The sequence below is a fragment of the Onthophagus taurus genome, chromosome 7 (assembly GCF_036711975.1).
Source record: "Onthophagus taurus isolate NC chromosome 7, IU_Otau_3.0, whole genome shotgun sequence".
NCBI lineage: Eukaryota > Metazoa > Arthropoda > Insecta > Coleoptera > Scarabaeidae > Onthophagus > Onthophagus taurus.
The window spans coordinates 22,168,214-22,188,214 of NC_091972.1; the positions used below are offsets into that span (position 1 = coordinate 22,168,214).

At 33.6% G+C, this 20,001-nt stretch overlaps 1 protein-coding gene across 2 annotated transcripts in view; it reads left to right on the forward strand.

The window, feature by feature from the left end:
• Nucleotides 1–20,001, forward strand: part of LOC111415940 (sidestep IV) — a 213,123-nt gene that overhangs the window by 168,544 nt on the left and 24,578 nt on the right. For both annotated transcript variants that reach the window (XM_023047842.2, XM_023047843.2), the window contains exons 6-9: nt 4,599–4,750; nt 11,347–11,491; nt 12,780–12,910; nt 12,977–13,136. In XM_023047842.2, the coding sequence (XP_022903610.1) occupies nt 4,599–4,750; nt 11,347–11,491; nt 12,780–12,910; nt 12,977–13,136 (588 nt within the window). The remainder of the gene's footprint in view (nt 1–4,598; nt 4,751–11,346; nt 11,492–12,779; nt 12,911–12,976; nt 13,137–20,001) is intronic.

Genomic DNA, 20,001 nt, shown 5'->3' on the forward strand with positions numbered 1-20,001 from the left:
ACTTGTGGATTATTCGATACTATCTCGGCATAATTACCGACATTAAGTCTCCCCGGATAAGAGTTGATTTATAGTTTTCGTGTTGTTATCAGTTAGAAACGATCGCTGATTGCTATTGAGCCACTTATAAGCCGTTGAGTGACTTAAGTACTTTCAAGTTTACCTATACACGAATATTTATATGAATTAAAAACATTAATAGGAAATGTTGGATTATGCAAAGTTTTTTGGTAATGACAACAAAGTATTAAAAAAGAGTAGTTGAAATGTTGTATTCATATCATAGAGGTTAATAGCTACTAAGAAATAATTCTTGTTGTATCGTATCTACCGTAAATTTGTTGCGAAACAGTGTTTATTTCATTTTGATATCATATTTAGTTTATGAGATACGTCTTTTTTAATTTTCGTCATCAAAATAAACCGCTATTGTTATAAATATGCAGAGGTGTGTTCAAAAACTCACAAGAACTAAGTTTAAACGAATCAAGAAATGATTTATCTCACCTTATATTTTGATTAAATTTGCTTTAAAACGATTCCTATTTCATTTTGATATCTCAATTAATTCTTAAGATACGATTTTTTTAATTTCCATTCTTTTCAGAAACATCCTTTCTGTTTTTTGTTAAGCAGAGTTGTATAAAAAAATAATATCAAGGAGATTAATAGACAGGAAAAAATGATTCTTGACTACAGGCTGTTTCTAAATTGATGCGAAAGATTTCAAGGGATGATTTTTCAACAAAAATTAAGGGGGCGGCAAAACCCTTTTTCCACCGAGTTACAGCCCTCTAAAGTTAGAGGAAAACATTGTTTTTATTTAATAAATGCACTATGGAACATAGATAGAAGAATGAAATTTGGCAGATAACTATTACTAGTAAAATGACACCTTTTGACGATTTTTATAATCCTAAAATGTTATTACAAGGGGGAGAAAAAATCCACCCCTATAATACTTTGCATCAGAACGTTTTAATGCGTCTACATTTTTCTATTTAAAAACTTTAAAAAGTGGGATTCAATATGCAACTTTTTTGTCTCTTAACATTTTTTCCTAAAATCGTTAGTTTGTCCATAAAAGGTAAAATAATACTCCGACCTATTTGACATAAATTCACAGATTGATTATTTATTTAAAAATATCAAGTAAGCTGGTGTCATAATGACAAATATTTTCATTGTTGTGATTTTGTCCGTGTTATTTTTCTATCGCTTGTGAACTAAAAACAATTATTACTTAAGTAAATGCAATGGCAAACTACATAAATGCCGAAATGGCAGACATGCATTTTGTCTATAGTCGTGCTAATGGAAATGAAGTATGAACTGCGGCAATAGAGGAAGAAGTTCTTGATTTAATTGAAGACTCTCCCGGAACTAGTGCAAGAAAAATTGTTCATGAATTAAACGTAAGCTTTTCAGCGTATTTTGGATTTTAAAAGTACAACCGTTGTATCCTTATCATTTACAACGAGTTCAAGCGCTCTTATCGCAGAATTTTTACCTCGTTTAATTTTTTGCCAATGGATTCTTCAAATGGTTACACAAACACCGCAGCTGTTATGTCGTATTTTGTTTACTGATGAGGCGAATTTTTGAAAAGAATCCATTACAAATTTCCATAAAAATCACATATGGGCTGAAGAAAATCTACATAAAATTGTTGAATCCAAGTTTCAACACCAATTTTCATTAAATATGTGGCTTGGTGTCATTGACAATGATTTAATTGGATCATATTTTCTTCCAATGAGATTAAATGGAGACGCATATTGTCATTTCTTCGAAAAGGAGTTGTCCCAGCTTCTCGATGATGTTTCGATACAAATCAGGAGAGAATTTTTGGTATTAACGCTCCTCGCTACTTAGACGAAGTTTATAAAAATCGTTGGATAGGCCGCGGTGGTCCTTAGAGTTCTTCAGAATCTCCAGAAGAGATCTGGCTGGCCATTAGATTAATCCATTAGAAAAATCTATTAGATTTTTGTATTTGGGGTTTTCTTAAAACGTTGGTACAACGTTGGTCAACTCCTGTTGAAAATATCAATGATTTACGGAATCGTATCATCGCATCATGTGAAACTATTAGGAATACACCAGGACTGTTTGAAAGAATATGAAATTCAGTGAGATGAAGGGAAGAATGTGCGTTGCTGCTGAGGGGCGGCATTTTCAACGTTTGTTATGACTTCATATTGATATTTTGTTAACGTTTTTATGATTTGTTTTTGTAGTTTTGTTAATTGTTATTAGTACTACAATTATTATTGTGATATTTCTTAATTTACATATTTTTTCAAGTAAATAGTAAATGCCATTCTTTCAATAAGACTTCATTCAGTTGTCCAAAATGTTTTCAGTCCATTCGTATAAAACTCTAAACATTTTAATAATTAGTTTGAATTTATGCCATGTATGTATCTGTATATTACTTTTTTGTGATCAAACTAACAATTTTATGAGAAAATGTCAAAAGATAATAAAGTTGGAAATTGAATCCGTTTTTTTAAATCAAGTTTAAAAAAAAAAGAATGTAGACACATTCACAACTTCTACTGCAAACTATTATAGGGAATGGTTTTTTCAACCCCACATTATTGTTCAATGCGAACGTTATTGTGATATTTCCTAATTTACAATAAGTAAGTACTATTCTTCAAGTAAATAGAGAATGCCATTCTTTCAATAAAATCTTATTTAGTTGTGCAGAATGTTTTCAGTCCATACGTTTAAAACTGTGTAGACATTTTTTTGTGATCAAATTAACAATTTTAGGAAAAAATGTTAAGAGTCAAAAAAGTTGCAGATTGAATCTATATAAACCAAGAGAGCAGGAGATAAAAAAATAACACGGACAAAATCACAATAATGAAAATATTTGTCATTATAACACCAGCCTACTTGACATTTTTAAATAAATAATAACCAATCTGTAAATTTATGTCAAATAGGTCTGAGTATTATTTTATTTTTTATGGACAAACTAACGATTTTAGAAAATGTTAAGAGACACAAAAGTTGCGTTTTGAATCCCACTATTTAAAGTTTTTAAATAGAAAAATATAGACGCATTAAAAAGTTCGGAATATGCAAAATATTATAGAGGTTGATTTTTTCACCCCCTTATAATAACATTTATGATTATAAAAATCTTCAAAAATTGTCATTTTATGAGCAACAGTAGTTATCTGCTAAATTTCATTCTTCTAAATTCCTCCATAGTGGATTTATTAAATAAAAACAATTTTTTCCCCTAACTTTAGAGGGCTGTAACTTGGAGGAGAAGGGATTTTGAATAAAAAGCTATATGAAACACACCCTTTAATTTTCGCAGAAAAATCACCTCTTGAATCTTTCGTATCAATTTAAAAACACCTGTATATCTTCATTAAATTTGGTTTATGAGATACGATTTTTTTAATTTCTGTCTACATCTATTTTTACTGATTTGTAGAGGATTATTTAAAGAATTATAACAACTAAGTTTAAAGGAAATGATAGGAAACAAGAAATGATTTACCTCACGTTATACCTTGATTAAATTTGCTAATAAGTGGTTCATACTTCATTATCCTAAGTAACTCCTAAGATACAATTTTTTTAATTTACATTCTTTTAAAAAGTATATTCCTATTTCTTGCCATGCAAAGTTGTATTCAAAAACTCATATCATCGATGTTAATAGATACTAAGAAATGATTTTTGTCGCACCATATCTTAATTTTTTTAATTTCCGTCTACATCAAACGTAATCTCTATCTTCACTGATATACAGAGGAGTATCCTAAGTTTAAACCCGTAATAATTGTAACGATAGAAGTTTGTTCAAAATCAATATATTTCCAGAAAAAAATGGCATTTCACACATCATAATATATCCCATACATCTTTCGAAAAGGTTATCTCGTCAAAAATTCAAAAGAAGCGTAACCCCGTACAAATCAGAGAACTGTAGGAATGCCATATCCAATATACCATTTCAGCATGGAGCGTTGAGGTCGTAACGTGTGTCTTATTGACCACTCAACGTCCTACATACGTCGTATTATAGGGAGGACCGAATGTTATAAAAGTTGAAAACTGGAAGTGATCGCACGCTTGAGCCCCCTTTTTCCTAGTTTCAGCAAGAGAGGACGAATAATCTATGAAAATTGAAACGGAGAATTCGAAATAAGAACGTTATATCACCCCTTTATAAATCAAATCTTGATAAATACGTTTTGTGTATGAAGGGTTAAAACGAAATCATTATTACAAAAAATTACGTGAAATTATTAAATTTATATGCAAATAAGAAAAGTTATATTCATTTTGAGAAAGTTTACAAAATCGTGACCATTGGAAAACGACGATTTCGGTATGAATAAAACAACCGAAGATTCGGGATAGGCTACTTTTGGAATTTATTATTTTAAATTTCCGGCCTCGTTCAGCTTCACCTTGCTGGTTTCTGAAACATTGTGAATTCTATCCGCGATTCGTTTAACCCCAACGGTGTGTTACCTTCCCGTTAGAGAAGCGAGGGATCTTTCCTTTCCACGACCAATTGTGGTTACTCTCCGTTTTATTCTGACCTTCTTTTTATGTCTTAGTGAAACCCCAAACCGTGGACATTTTAACCAAAGAGAAACATGTATCAGCTGACAAAAGATATGAAGTCGAATGCAGAACATCCGGATCACGTCCGGAAGCTATCATAACATGGTGGAAGGGAAGCCGGCCAGTAAAAAAACTAGCAAAAAATGTAAGTAATTTTATTTTGTTTATCACCTTAAAACTTCATATAGATTATAAAGCCAACTTAAATTTTGCATATTAATCGGTTTGCGTAATTTACTTTCAAACAGTTGCAACTTTAATTAGGTGCACTACAGGATTTACATAAAGTTCACATAACATGCTGTGCGTACGGAAGCGCGTCATGTTTTAGCTGGCGCATTTGTTGCGCTTAATTAAAAATCGTGGAAATTAAATTTTACGTGTAATTTATCAGTTTCATAAGCGTCCAAATGGAACGGATGCTTGTCATTTTAATGAAAATTATTAGGCCAGTTTGTGCATTTTTAATAATTGCTACATTTGCGGTTACAAAATTCCACGCCAATATTGATTTTTAATAAATAATATGAACACGTATATAACTTGCGCAATTATCATTTCTGTTTAATGGAAAACGAATTATTAATAGTCGGTAGAAATTTAATTTATTCTCAACAAGGATATATAATTGTTGATATTGTTGTATTTTATGCGTATAAAGAATTTTTAGAATACATAATAAATTCCATTATAGTATTATTACGTTATTTATTTTTGATATCGATGGTGTATTAAAGTTTCCAACTTAATTTTTGGGGAAATACGAGTAATAGAATTACGTTGGAGTAATGATCTTAATTTATACCATAGCCAGTATAATAATGAAATGTTGTAGACTTCGGGGATTGTTTGCGTACCTAAAAACCTCTCGCTACTTGAAGCAAGCCGTACAAAAGTTGCTAGAAGTTGGAAATTCATTTATATTACACGTTCCGTGGAAAAAGTTCGACGCTGCAATCCACCCCTAAGCGAGCAAAACAGACAAGCACACTTCAGCTTTATTTTGAGGGAAGAATGGCGAGCACAAGTTGCCCGTTAACATAAACAAAATATGTTCGGCAGCTTGCCTCAGCGCCCTACGGAAAGCGAGCTTTTCCTGGAACTTTTACCCTCTTATTCCTGACCCGTACGCCACTCTACCGGTCCACAAGAAAACTTTAAATGGAAACGGTAAAATACACATATACGGTACTTGTAGGAGTAAGCATAAAAATAACTCATGCACATCTTAGACCAAAACTGCAAATCCTTTGACAAACAAAAAGACGATCTAAAACAAGTAGAATTCTCTACAATAAGCATAAATGGCACGTCTGAAAAGGATCCTTCAAGCTCTGCACCTTACCTCCAAGGATCCCTCCTATCGCGATAACCTTCCGCTTTTGCGACTTTCTGTGACTGTGAATGAAACTCCAAAAGTCGTTAACTTTGAAAGAACCGGACACAGTCGTAAATTATCCTCGCTATTTGACTACTGTTTAACTGTTCTCGAAGTTTCAACTCGAACATTGCACGTTTGAGCATGTGTGTTCGTTTTTCTTGGTAAATTTTCTCCGTGGCAATTGCTAAAGGGTTCGTTATTTTGCGTTCTTGGAACTATAAACCCTTCTTAAAATAGATTTCTTATCAGCTTTACTTCATGAAATATAAGACACGATATATATTTTAATAATCGAATGTTTATCAAAGATTTAAGTTTTATCCAACTTATAAACTCGAGAAGCTTATTATTATTGTTATAATTAAAATGAAAAGAGAAGTGTGAATGGAGTGAAAATATTGATTAAGTGGTAATAATTAGGTTAATTACTGAGGTTTGCAAAATGGATTCGAATCAAGAGAAAAATGTTTCTGCGTTAAATGTAATTTAGTTTAACAATTACGGATAAAAATAATGGTGATACTTTTTATGGACTGTCACGCAGACATGACTCAGATTCTTACTGTGTACCTCTATTAACTAGCGGTGGAGTCACTCATGAGCTACAATATGATGGAAACATTATTTAAATTGTTTTTTAGTTCCAATTTAACACTTAGCCAGTCAGATTTGACGGGATCGCTATCAGTGATTAATGCTCGGATGAGGTAGCACAAGAGGGCCAAGAGAGAGACGTCGCCTACAGTGGACCAGTCCTCTGGAATGAGACATGCTATGGTGTTTATTAACATCGCTACTGTCATACCCGAGAATTTTAGGATTTGCTCGTAGCAGTATTAAAGTTCTAATGGGTGTCTTTACTCGGTACTGCTGATTAAGGTTGAGGTGTCCTTTTGACACTTCAACTTGTTGGGTCTAGCCGATGATGTTGAATGCCGACTATGTGCGGACGACGAGGAGACGGTTGAGAATGTTTTATGCCACTGCCCTGCTGTTAATCGTATCTGATTGTTGATTTTTGGGTCGCAGTTTATCTCCCCAAAAGATTTGAATGACTTTTCACCGAGCAAGGTATTAATGTTCGTTAAGAGCATTGGACTGCACGGTGAACTTTGATAACGTTATCTATCGGGGTATAATAGATTCTTAGGGTCGCGGTGCAAGGTTGGTTGGTCCTCCTACCCGATATGTAATCTATGTAATGTAACACTTAGCCAATTTTTTTCAATCGCTAATGTTTTTGTAAGAGAACCTTATAGAAATTCATTTATAGCACAATTCTATTAAAACAATACTCTATTTGTAACATTGTAAAGGTAATCGTTTTTGAGATTTTTGTTGCCTTTGATTGCACATTATTTTTTTTATTACTTGGTTTTTTCTGTCGACTTTTGCGTGGTTTGCCTTTTACATGTTACTAAAAGTATAAGTAATCATTTAGAGATATTACCTACTTAGTACTCACCAACCCTTTCAAACAACTTTCGGGAACGGTGGCCTCTCGGTTGTTTTTTTTTATTTACCGTGTTTTTTATCATGCATTATGGATACTAGGAAACTTTCTGGGTATGATTTTTATTGTTCTCTGAATCTATAATAGTTTTTTCGATTTTTATGTAAAGGGTGTACAATTACATCGTTTCGTTTTTTGAAAGATGCCTAGAATGTAGTGGATGGGTCTACATCCAATAATTTGCGAGATTTTGTGCTACTTCCACCTGATTCAGCTGATCAACGAATTCAAAGCGATGGGGAAGAAATTGACGATGAAAATTTCGAGATAGAGAGTTTACCACAAGAAGTAGCCGTAGTTCGAGTTACATGTAAGTAATACTAGTGAGGAAGAAAAAAGACAATTACAGTGGAGAAAAAATGAAGATGTAGCTATCCCTACTAATGCAGTTGAACCGGAAAAGCTCAGAATTGAGCACGCTGGACAATCAAAATATAAATTTTTAGATTGTTTTGCACAGAAGAGATTCTTTTTCACATAACAAATCATACGAATCTTGACGCAACAAGGGATCAAAATCAACACAATTTCAAAGTCTCTGAAGAAGAGATTTCTTTTTTTCTAAATCTGTTGCTGATGTTGTTATTAAGCCTGACTCGGAGTTATTAACTTTCTATCAACCAGCCAATTAAGTCCTGACTGTACTCCTTTTACCTTCAAGAAAGTGTCTGTGGATTCTATTGAGCGGTATTTGCTTTTGTTGATGTCTACTAGTGTTGGCTCGGATGATATTTCTCTGGATATGGTTAGGTTGTGTTGTCCTCGTATTTTGAATGTTCTCTGTCATATTTTCAACTTTTGTCTGATAATGTCGGTTTATCCTAAGGCATGGAAATGTGGTCTGGTGACTCCTGTTCCTAAAATGAAACCAGTTAAACAGCTTAAAGATTTGAGGCCTATTACTATCCTTCCGGTTTTGTCTAAAGTATTAGAGAAAATTATGGCGGAGCAACTAAGATCCTTTTTAGATACTTATAATATACTACCAGATAAACAATCTGGTTTTAGGAGTCAGTATAGCTGTGCCACAGCGCTTCTTGATTTGACTGATGATATATATAGAGCTCTTGATGCTGATAGATCTACTGTGCTTGTGTTGCTTGACTTTAGTAAGGCATTTGATATCTTGAATCACGACCTTTTGTTGGCTATTCTTAAATTTGTTGGTTTGTCTGAGTGTGCTGTTTCTTTGTTTAAGAGTTATCTGTTTGATAGAACGCAGGCGGTTAGGGTGGGGTCACAGTGTTCTGACTCTATTGAATTGGTTGCTGGTGTTCCGCAAGGATCTATCCTTGGTCCTATCTTATTTACAATTTATACCAGCAATTTATTCTCAAAGTTAAAGTATTGTTCTTATCATCTTTATGCTGATGATTCCCAACTGTATCTAGATTTCCTGCCTGGTGAGCGATCGGAAGCTTGTGATAAAGTAACGGAGGATTTAAATCACTTATGTATGGAAATTAAGAGACATGCTCTTTTGATCAACCCTGACAAGACTCAATGCATTTTATTTACTAAAAAGGGTAGTTTATTTGTTAATAAGGATGATATTAATATTAGGATGCTTGGAGTGCAGTTAGAACTGACCAATTCGGTTAAGAGTTTAGGTCTTATTATTGATGATCAACTTGCGTTTGGTGAGCTTATTAATTTATTATGTAGGCGTGCTTATGGTTCCCTAAGAAGGCTCTACTGTAGTAAGATGTTTTTATCGCAGGGTGTGAAACGACTCCTTTGTGATTCTCTTGTATTGTCTCACTTTAATTATTGTGATATTGTATTTGGTTCATGTTTATCCCAGGAGAGTTTAAGGAGGGTTCAGGTTGTGCAGAATTCGTGTCTTCGTTTTATGTATAATCTTCGAAGAGATGATCATGTATCGCAAGTTTTGTTATCTAGTGATTGGCTGAATATGCGACAGAGGGTTGTGGTTCACTACTTGTCTTTCATCTATGGTCTTATTACATCCGGCAAGCCGCCTTATCTGAGTCGTAAAATTACGTTCAGGACGGATGTTCATAACCTGAATCTCCTGCACAGATTTTGTTTAAACATTCCTTCGCATAGGTCTTCAAAATTCAAGTGTTCATTTTCGTGCCAAGTTGCTCGTTTTTGGAATTTGATTGCTGGTTATGTGAGGTGTGCTGGCTCGGCTCGTGCGTTCAAACTCATTGTTTTACGCGAGAGGGTGTTTGATATATTTTTGTAATGCGCAATTTTATTTTTGTTCTATTTAATTGGAATGTTTCTTTTTATTTTATTTTGTTTAATTATTTTTTTTTTCATTATAACAGTTTATATATTATTTACTTTAGTTATTTTTATAACGGTTATTACTGCGGTCTTTCGATATTTGCCGACCTTATAGGGTGCAAGTTAAATCAGTGGCACTTTTGCCTTTTCTGCTCTTGCACCCATTGAGCTTGAATTGTGAATTGTATATTTCTTGATTTATTCTTATTTTGTTGTCTATTTGGCTCAATTATTATTATTTCTCAATTTCTTGGATTGTTTTTGATTATTAAGCAACACCAAATGAGCTGAACGGACCATATTCTTCCAAAACGATGAGTAGAGGATCGCTCAGACGAATAAAGCGTAGCGGATAACAATAACTTAGAAATTTATACAGTTGCTAAAGTGATACCTATATATAATATGTTGACCAAGAATGTACTACAGTTTCGAATTGTTCACAAACACTGGAGCATTGATGAAGCAATGGTTGAATCAACATTTATGCTCGTAGATCAGAGTTTTCGTATAACTATATACGATACATTGTTTAGTAGATTGTAGGGTTGCAGTAGATTGTACAAAAATCTGTACAATGAATAATTAACCTACAAACAACTAATATATATTTGCACTACTTTCATTGCTTTCTAGTAACCAATTATTCCGTACTGGTCTACTAAAGCTACCAACGTTCTCAAAATGCGAATATGGTATTTTGAAAATCTTAATCGATTTTTTTCTCTTTTTAGTGGATAATTGCTTAGATAGGTGTATAAAACGATTTGTGAAAATTTAAGCAATAAAAACATTTTCATAACTTGGCCTCTAAATTGTTAAGGTTGATATAATGTTAATCACAGAAACGAACGCAAGCGACCTCGGCTTAGTTAATCAAAAGATCTCCAACTTCACCTGATAAAGTCGAAGCCACTTGCGGTAGAAACGCCACAATATGATGACCAACTTCAGGTTGATATATGAAAGAACACGATTTTTCATTCAAATGGTCACAAAACATGACCACACCAACTTTATAGATCTTTGTAGATTTTCCAATTAAGTTCTGGAGTGAAAAAATTATTTTTTCTACTTATTTTTAAATTGTCTTGAAACTTAGTTTTCTTTCATTTGACCTTAATATTTATTAGAGTTTCCATGCGCGGCAAATCTGTTCAGCAAATACTGTATCGATTGAACCGTTCGCATTCAAATGAAGACCTGAGCAGTTTAAATGTAGTTCCAGCAGACATTAGGACGATCTACGTGAGAGTTATGTTCGCGTTTTATTGAAAAGATATTTTACCGCCAAGTCGTGCTCGAGCATTTGTTAAATGAAATTTTATCACCTCGTTCAGCCGTGGTTTTAAACGGTTAAATTTAAGTTTGCGGCCTTCATTTACTTAAAATACGTGAAAGGAGGTAGCCATAAACTTGTTAACATTAAGTGTTCTCTTTTTGATTTTTTATTGGTGCTTAAATTCTAGTATTAATTTGTACTTGATGTCTTTTTAAATTCCAATTCATGTTCGTTGCTAGATTTGCCAACGTCAACGAAAATTGTGTTACACAGGTTAAGAGACTAACGAGTGCACTTTATTTATTGCAGTTCTCGGAACAGAACAACCAGAGCTTGAGCATCTTGACGTTCGAGCCGGTGGTGGAGGACGACGGCAAGTACTTGACCTGCAGAGCAGAGAACCCGTCCATTCCTGATAGTGCCCTAGAGGATAAGTGGAGACTCAATGTCCACTGTAAGTTCGATTTTATAATTTGTCTCTTAACCAGAAAATTTTTTCCAATAGAAACATCAATTTCCGATTTTTAGGTATCTATAAACTTTCATTACGATTTTATCGGGTTTGTACATTGATATGCATGAAAATTACTCCAGTAACTATAATTTGTTAAACAAAGTTTTAAGATGATACGCATATCTTTCGATATTACTTGACGCAGTAACAGAAATATTTAATGTGGGAAAAAACAAATAAAGTAATAAACTTTATCTACGACTGCTTTGATAAGTCATCATTACCGCACTCATTTGAGGTGATTTGAGTTACGTAATGAAGTTCATTACCGCACTGGTTTCATTACGTAACGCATTTTTAGCCTAATCAGAACAGACTTAATTTATTAAAACGAGCAACAATACAGAAGAAAAAGTGCTATCTACTTACAGAGAAACAATACTATTTATTATAAACATTAATTGTTATGTTTTTACATTTCGAAACACTTATTCCAGATGAGTAAACATGTTGTTGAAACTGACAATTCAAAATTGTCAACAATCATTTCAAAATATTTTTATAAATGTCAAATAGACTTTTTTAAAGAAATTGATTTTTTAGTAATTTTTAACAGTCGTAGATAAAATGCTGTATATCACACGTGGGCTAGAGCATAGTTACAATACTCGTGTGATTACATGACTCGGTCTACGACCTCGTCGTGCAATTCTCCACACTCGTACAGTAATTATGTTTCTAGCCCACTTGTAATATAAATAGCTATTTCTTTACACGACATTTAAAGTGTAAGGCTCATTTATAGATATATGTAATTTATGAGATCGATTCATTCGTATGATGACCTACCAACTTAGATTAGAAGTTGATGATAAATTGCGATAAGTTATTAAGTCACTGAACTGTAGCATTAGCGAATCAGCGTAGACGAGATACGGCGAGAAGGCCGCAAAACCGCATTTGCGGAGTGAGCCTCAGTTAATGCCCCAGCGCTTGAATAATCTTCTGACGTTGCAGAGTGTGGTTTCTGCTAGGGGTCGAAGAGAATGGAGCAGGTGGGGATGCTCGTTTTCCTTTAACAAAAAGAAGGATGTCACACCTGTGTCTAAGCGATTTATCTGGAGTGCAATGAGAAAAAGGAACCGTTTAGAAAAACTTGATGGAAGTGTCCTTGTTCGGTAACGGAAATAAGAAATGATTAGTTTAAATTTAACGAAATCGGATTTAACGTGAAATGTGTCGCACTTTTCCCGACCAGTTCTAATTATCGCCTTAATCGTTGTTTCAGATGTGCCAATTGTAACTTTGAAAATGGGATCTAGTCTTAATCCGGAAGATATTAAGGAAGGAGACGACGTTTACTTCGAATGCAATATCAGAGCGAATCCCAAGGCCTACAAGCTTTCTTGGTACCATAACGTAAGTACACCCCTTCTCCCTGATAATTAGCGTAATCATAATGGCCACGATTCGCTCTGATAATAGGGTAATGAGATTCACCACAACGTGTCAGTTGGAGTTATCCTCAGCGACCAAAGTTTAGTTCTGCAGAGCGTTACGAGAGCAACAGCTGGCGACTTCACTTGCATTGCGACGAACGTGGAAGGAAAAGGCAGCAGCAACCCCGTGACCCTTACAGTGAGGTGTAAGTGCAAAGTTGCATGCGGTTTTTGAAAAAAAAAGAAGGGGGAATGGTGTAAAAAATCGCACTATGCATAGCCGGCGTTGGCGGACTAACGTCGACGCGTTTAACTTTTAATGGACCGTCCATTACTTTTTCACGTACCGTTATTTGATTTTCGGGCTCGGCCATTTGGGGGAAAACTTGTGATGACCGGCCCCACCGAAATATCATTAGTGTTACGTGTAACTGCAAACAGTTCTAATGGAAAACGTTGACGTGAATCACACATGCCCCAATTCAGTGTTTTAACTTGTTATGAGGATAATTTGCGTTGATAATGTTTGTTCAATGTGATTAATTGAAATATATTTCCATTCATAAAATTCTTCAATTACTATTAACACTATAAAACTAATAATAATAATCATATTAAAAGCATATTAATAGATTTTATGTATTTTACAAACTTTTATAACACTAATTATAGTAACCTTTATAACACTGATGATTAATAAATATATATATAACGCAAAGATCATGGTCAATTACGTAATAATAAAATTTTATTTCAGTCAAATTATGATTAAAATTATTGATCTGAGCTTCGAGAAATATTTGAGAAGACATAAAATGTCGTAATAGTTACGAGTTGGATAAACAATTATGCAGTTCTTAATTAATAGAGTCGGAAGCCAGGCATAACAAATTTTCGTTTTCATTGTACGATTCGCAAACAGCAATTATTCAAATTGCAATTACGTATTCGCAATATTAAACTCGTTCTAATTAGAAATAATTCCCGTAGAAACTTGGTCGGTTTTTGGCGCGACCGTCCGCAGTTAGAAGCGTGCAGTTCATAACTCGCCCAGACAATGAAAAACGACTCCTCAGTTTAATTACACAGTTGGAAACGAAAACGCGAATAAACTGACCGGCTGATATTTTTGCTCCGGGCTGCTGAATAGCATACGCTGTCATCGCTTTGCCCGCTGGCTGTAATTTCTAGCTAAAATATTAGAGCCGAGTAAATTTATGCTATCGTGTATCCTGAAAATTCCACCGCTCAAAAAAATTGACATAAAGATCTGTTCAGTGTTGCAAACTAATATTAGTTTTATACGCAAACATTTACATTTTTGATTTTTTTATATTGTATTTAATTTACAATAAACACTTTAACATTAAATTAATAGATTAAATAACAATTTTAATGTTATTTAACATCACTTAGTATCAGCCGCAAGCGACCTGGGCTTAATCAGTCAAAAGATGTACAACTTTACCTGATGAAGCCGAGATCGCTTGCAGCCTAGTCGTCATAAGTCGATGACCATATTTCGATTGATATAATCTCAATTAAAAACCTCGATTTATTAATCAAAAGATCTACAACCTCACCTGATAAAGCCGAGGCTGTTTGCTGCCGAGGCGCCACAATATTAAGACCAGTTTCAGATTGATATCGTATTTATCGTTAAGCATCGGCAGTAAACGACCTCGGCTTAATCTATCAGAAGATCTATAACAGAGGTGAGGAACCTTTTTACCATTACAGACCACTTTTAAATTAGGCAGTAATAAGGGAGGCCGCATTAGTGAGATATTTGCAGTTCTTTCTAACTTGCAAGTAATTGAATATTTAAGCGAAGGCTCAAGCTTCGTAACGCGCAGCTTTAATTGATCCTCTAAATGTGCATCTGTTATTGGAGTAAATATCGTGCATGACCTCATAGGTATAGATATTCAACAGCATTTTTCTAGATTTCTATGAGATTCTCTTTAGCGTCAAAAGGGGATTTGAGTATACTATCTTCCCGCAACTCAAATAATTCCATTTGCAGTTTCTTAGGAGCTTCGATTATATCCATTAAATGTGGTTCAAATACTAGTTTCATAGCAGGAGTGTGTTCGTCAAAATCTGAAAATCTTTCAGTATAATATAGCTTTTTTTCTGTTAATTCAAAGCATTTTGGGCATACATCAGTACGAGGTATACCAAAATCTATGTTGAATCTTGTGTTCAATCTTTTTCTAAAATAAGCAGATTTGACTTTCAATGACTTACCACAAGAATTGTTATACAAACAGTGCATTATCTGAATATTTAAATCACTACTTTTTTAAATAAACATAATAAAATAATTTAAATAAACGCGTACAGAGGACTTCGATCGACAATAGTGTGATTCGATGCACTAAAATATTTTAATGAAGTTTATAATGGAGGTCCTTTTATCGTCATATAATTTCGTACGATGATCCCCACTACGATGTTCTTTTGGAAGAACTCCTATAGAAAGAAACCTTTAGGCAATACCTTGTACACGATGCTATTTCAGATTTTATATTTCTAAAAATGCATTTCTACAAACGCGAACTGATTTGGAGTGCACTTTGACAAAATATTTTAAAGTAGTTATAGGATTTTCACGAACAGCGCTAATAGAAGTACATCTTTTTACAGCAACATTCGAAATACATTTTAAAATATATCCGTCCTGCTCAGGTTTTGTTGTATGGCATAAAAATTATTTTACTTCGATGTCAATCAGCTCCGAATATTTGTATGACTCATTCTTTGTGCTATATCTACATTTAAGTATTACAGGCCCCAAAATCGACATATATCTATGGCGAAACAAAATAATATTAAGTTACTATTCAAGATAAACTAAGAATAATACTAATTAACTTATAACTAAGCACGCACCTACGCTTTTTTTCTTGTCTTTTTTTCCTGTCTTTTTTTCCATTCGCTAGGATTACTATCTTTTTTCCGTGCTTTGCCTCAGGGAACTTCTTCGGAACTTCTCCATTTTTAATGCTGTTTTCAATAAACAATAGCAACACTTGCTTTTAACTGCCACAACAGCTGTCCCTGCCGAAAATCAAGATATCACGCAGTAGAGAGCATTCGCAAAACCAAATTATGGATGTGGTTGTTTTTCCAACATACTAGCATATTCAAATGCACTTCCAAATGGGATGTAGCAGTTTTTGAACGAACTGACTTTACCATATCACGAAGCATACTTTACAGTGTACTTTGCTACTGTTAGTAGAATTTTGATAAAATATGGCTGTAACCACTTTTACAAATAGACGTATTATATTCTTCTTCCATACTAGTTGGAGTTCGATATACCCGAAAATAAAATGCTACTTCTATAAAATACTACATAGAAAACGATCTCACACGCCTTTTTGTTTTTGAATTATTTTTAGTTTTTAATCGTTGGGGTGCATGATACCCCATCTCGTAGACGGAGGGTTAAAGAATCTAGAACAGCTACATATAAAACAAATATTTTATGTTCACATCTCTGCTCGTTCACCACTTTTGCTAATTTTGAAGAATGTTCTGCAGATATATCGAAGCGAGAAAGCAATGTTGAGCTGTAATATTTTTTCCAAATGCTTGCATCTTTTGCCATATTTCATATATATGTTTCGTTGTATATTGCAGGTAAATATTTAAATTGTTTTGCTTTGTCATGATATCAGACAAAAATGCAATGTTTAATAATCTTTAATCTTTAATATTTGTCGTCGTAAAGCTAAAACTTTTATCAACACTGTACGTTTCCTCGTCTAGAGTTAGCTTCTCCCAAATTCGCGATAACGTATTGCATTTTCTCAATAGCAGAAAGAGAATACTGCTCTAGTTTTTCTGTCCACGACAATACTTAAACTTCAGATTACCAAAGACCTTCAATCAAATTTGTTACAATATAAGAAATAAAAATCAACCAGTATATTGCAGAATGAGGCCGTTACCCTCAATCGAATAGAAAGCCCGTCTTTCAAGAAATCGACTATGTAAAAATAGGTATTTTCGACATTTTCATATCCTCAAATTGTTTAACTTTTGCAATAATTAATATTAAAATTCAAAATCCCCTCTATAAAAGCTTTGGTGACGTTTACGATGCTTTTGCGTAAGATCAAGAAGACACAAGCGTGCAACGTTCGCATCTCTTCTTCTAGCGCATAAGATTCTCGTAGCATTTCGCTCATGCACCTTTCATTGATTTTTATTTCAACCAACAGCGTGCGACACGACGCGACGGTGGCGTCTCCAAAGTTTTTTCAAATTTACATTATTTTTTTTTTTTGACCAGTATGGATACTAAAAAATTATAGCAGTCTTCAATTTTGATAAACAATGGAATAAGCCAATAAAAAAAAATGTAGCGCCCCCATTGACTAAGCCTGCAAGTATGTTACACAAAATAGTACAACATTTGAAATTTATTTATTGAAACTTATAATCGTATCGTTCTTTATTAATTTTCAAGCGTTCGAGTTAGCTTTTTATAAAGGCCGCACAAGAATTTGCGGCATTACGGAATTTACGGCTCCAAGGCATTACTTTTAAAATTACGATTTTGCGATCTACTCCCGAAGCACCGAAACTGTATTATGAATATCAAAATTTCAGAAATGTTGATGAAAAAGAACTGAACAAATAGCGTATTACAGACTTTTGGTGGACATTGTATATTTTAGTTCAAGTTCAAGCTGTTATCACACCAATCCGATATTTATGACCTACTACACTCGGTTTCTCTTGATGATATTAATCATTAGATACACTTTTATTCCAAAACTAAATAGTAGTTTAATAGCGTTTTATGGTTGAGAGTCTCCATTGAAGCAACGTGGCCACAAACGATCTTGGTTACTATATATTTCGCTTATTAAAGATAAACCATAAACAATAGTGGTGGAAGACGTTTGTGGCTGCGACTTTAAGTTAAGACCTTATACTCTCACCATACCTTAACCTTTATCGTAAGAAATTTATTACCGATAGTACTCGCTGACGGCTGAAATTAAAATTAAATTAAATATGAACCGCTAAAAGTCAGAATCATGAGGGAAACTTTTAAATGGTAAAAGGTACACAGTTTGTTGAATTAGATAAAATATTCACAGTAAAATGCAATTTTACTCTCCAGCAGAGACGCTCCGACAGCTCTTGATATCAATAATCTTTGAGTCCCTTTGATCCCTTTTATCATGGTCCACATCAGGAGGTTGTACTGAAGGGCCTGGAACGTCTTACCTTGCATAAAACTGATGGAAGAATCCCCTAATAATAAGTTGAATAGTTCTTCTAAAAATAAAATCAGACATTTTCCTTCTAATTTAATTCAATTAACATTTATATCGGGCGCAACTCTTTCATTTGTGGCAGTGCTAAACTAGTGAGATTTTGAATGTTTGCAATCAGCTAAATTAAAGCATGCTAAATAAAAGTTAAATAAGGTAAGACGATTGGAGAGAAACAACTACACTTTAAGCTCAAAGGAGAGCTCAAATCACGTGCAGGCTCCTCCACCAAAAAATTCTAATCTTAAAACTCTAATTATTATACTCGGAAAGGTGGATATTTACCGATATGTGTTCGGTAAAGAAAGACTTTACGTTAAAACCACACAAGAGAAATGGTAAGCGAAAAGTCAGTAATTATGTGCTAATGTAAAAAGAAAATATGATAAATGTCAAAGATACAAGGGTGTACAAGGGTCTCAGAGAGATACAAGGGTAAAATACGAGAAATCGGCAACGATCAGTACATTGTTGTATCTAAAATGGGATTAGAGAAAGTTTTCGATAGAACACCAAAAGAATAGCTGTGGCAAATAGAAGAAAGAAAAATTAGTAGTAATCTCATACGTTTAATTCAAATGATAAATGAAAACAACGTAAACACTGAAATTACCAATAACATGAAATCGGAGCCATTTAAAACAATAGAAGTAATAAGACAAGAGAATACTCTAACCCCAACACTTTTCATTATATTCATGGACGAAATAATTAAAAAATGTACCGTATGGAAAGCTGATGTTCAAAGTTCCGTCCATCAACATGAGCCTTTGTGCTTGATGTTTTTATTCCTATGGAAGTTGCTTTCAGCAAGTTAATTGATCAACAAGTTTTGCACATAATTCTGTCTTGATACTTAAATACAAGAAAGATTTTAAAATTCGAAGTTGATTTTTGTGTGCCTATTTCTTAATGGCCAAAATAGCAACTTTGTGACAATTCAGAAAGGGTCTTTACTTCTGTTGCTCCAAATTTGGCAATCTTACAATCAAAAGTTGAACTCTTCCTTATGCGCTTTATTCGTATATTCATTGCTGCTCAACAATTTTTAATTTAAAATTTTAATAACAATTTATATATTACGGCTATATAGTCCCAAGATTATTGTTAGTCCTTTTATAATGGGGCCGTTACACTTTGTTTTATTGGCATATTCGATAGTTAAGCAAAATTGAAGACTTCCATAATTTTTTATTTTTCAAACTGGACTTTAGTTTTTCCAAATAAAATAATGAAAGTTTGAAAAAACTTTGGAGACCTCACCATCGTTTCGCGCGCGATTGGTTGAAATAAAAATCAATAAAAGGTGCATGAGCGAGATGCCACGAGAATCTTATGCGCTAGAAGAAGAGATCCGAACAATGCACGTTTGTGTCTTCTTGATCTTACGCCAAAAATTCGTAAACGTCAGCAAAGCTTTTTCGTTTTGAATTTTAATATTAATTATTGCAAAAATTAAACAATTTCAGGATCTGAAAATGTTACCAATCCTTCTATTTTTACATAGTTTATCGATTTTTTTGAGAGATGGTCTTTCTATTCGATTGAGGGTAATGGCCCCATTGTTACACCTTTTACTTAAAAATAAGAAGCTGTTCTCCATTTCTATATCTTATCATAAACGTAAAGACGTGGCTTATTGAATTATTTCACAAGAAGTTTTTGAATTTATTCATCATTCTGTTCAGACTTAATTTCTTATTTTCTTTACTTCTTAATTCTTACCCAATATAATTATGTCAAAATCACTTTTTGTATTGGTGACTACATT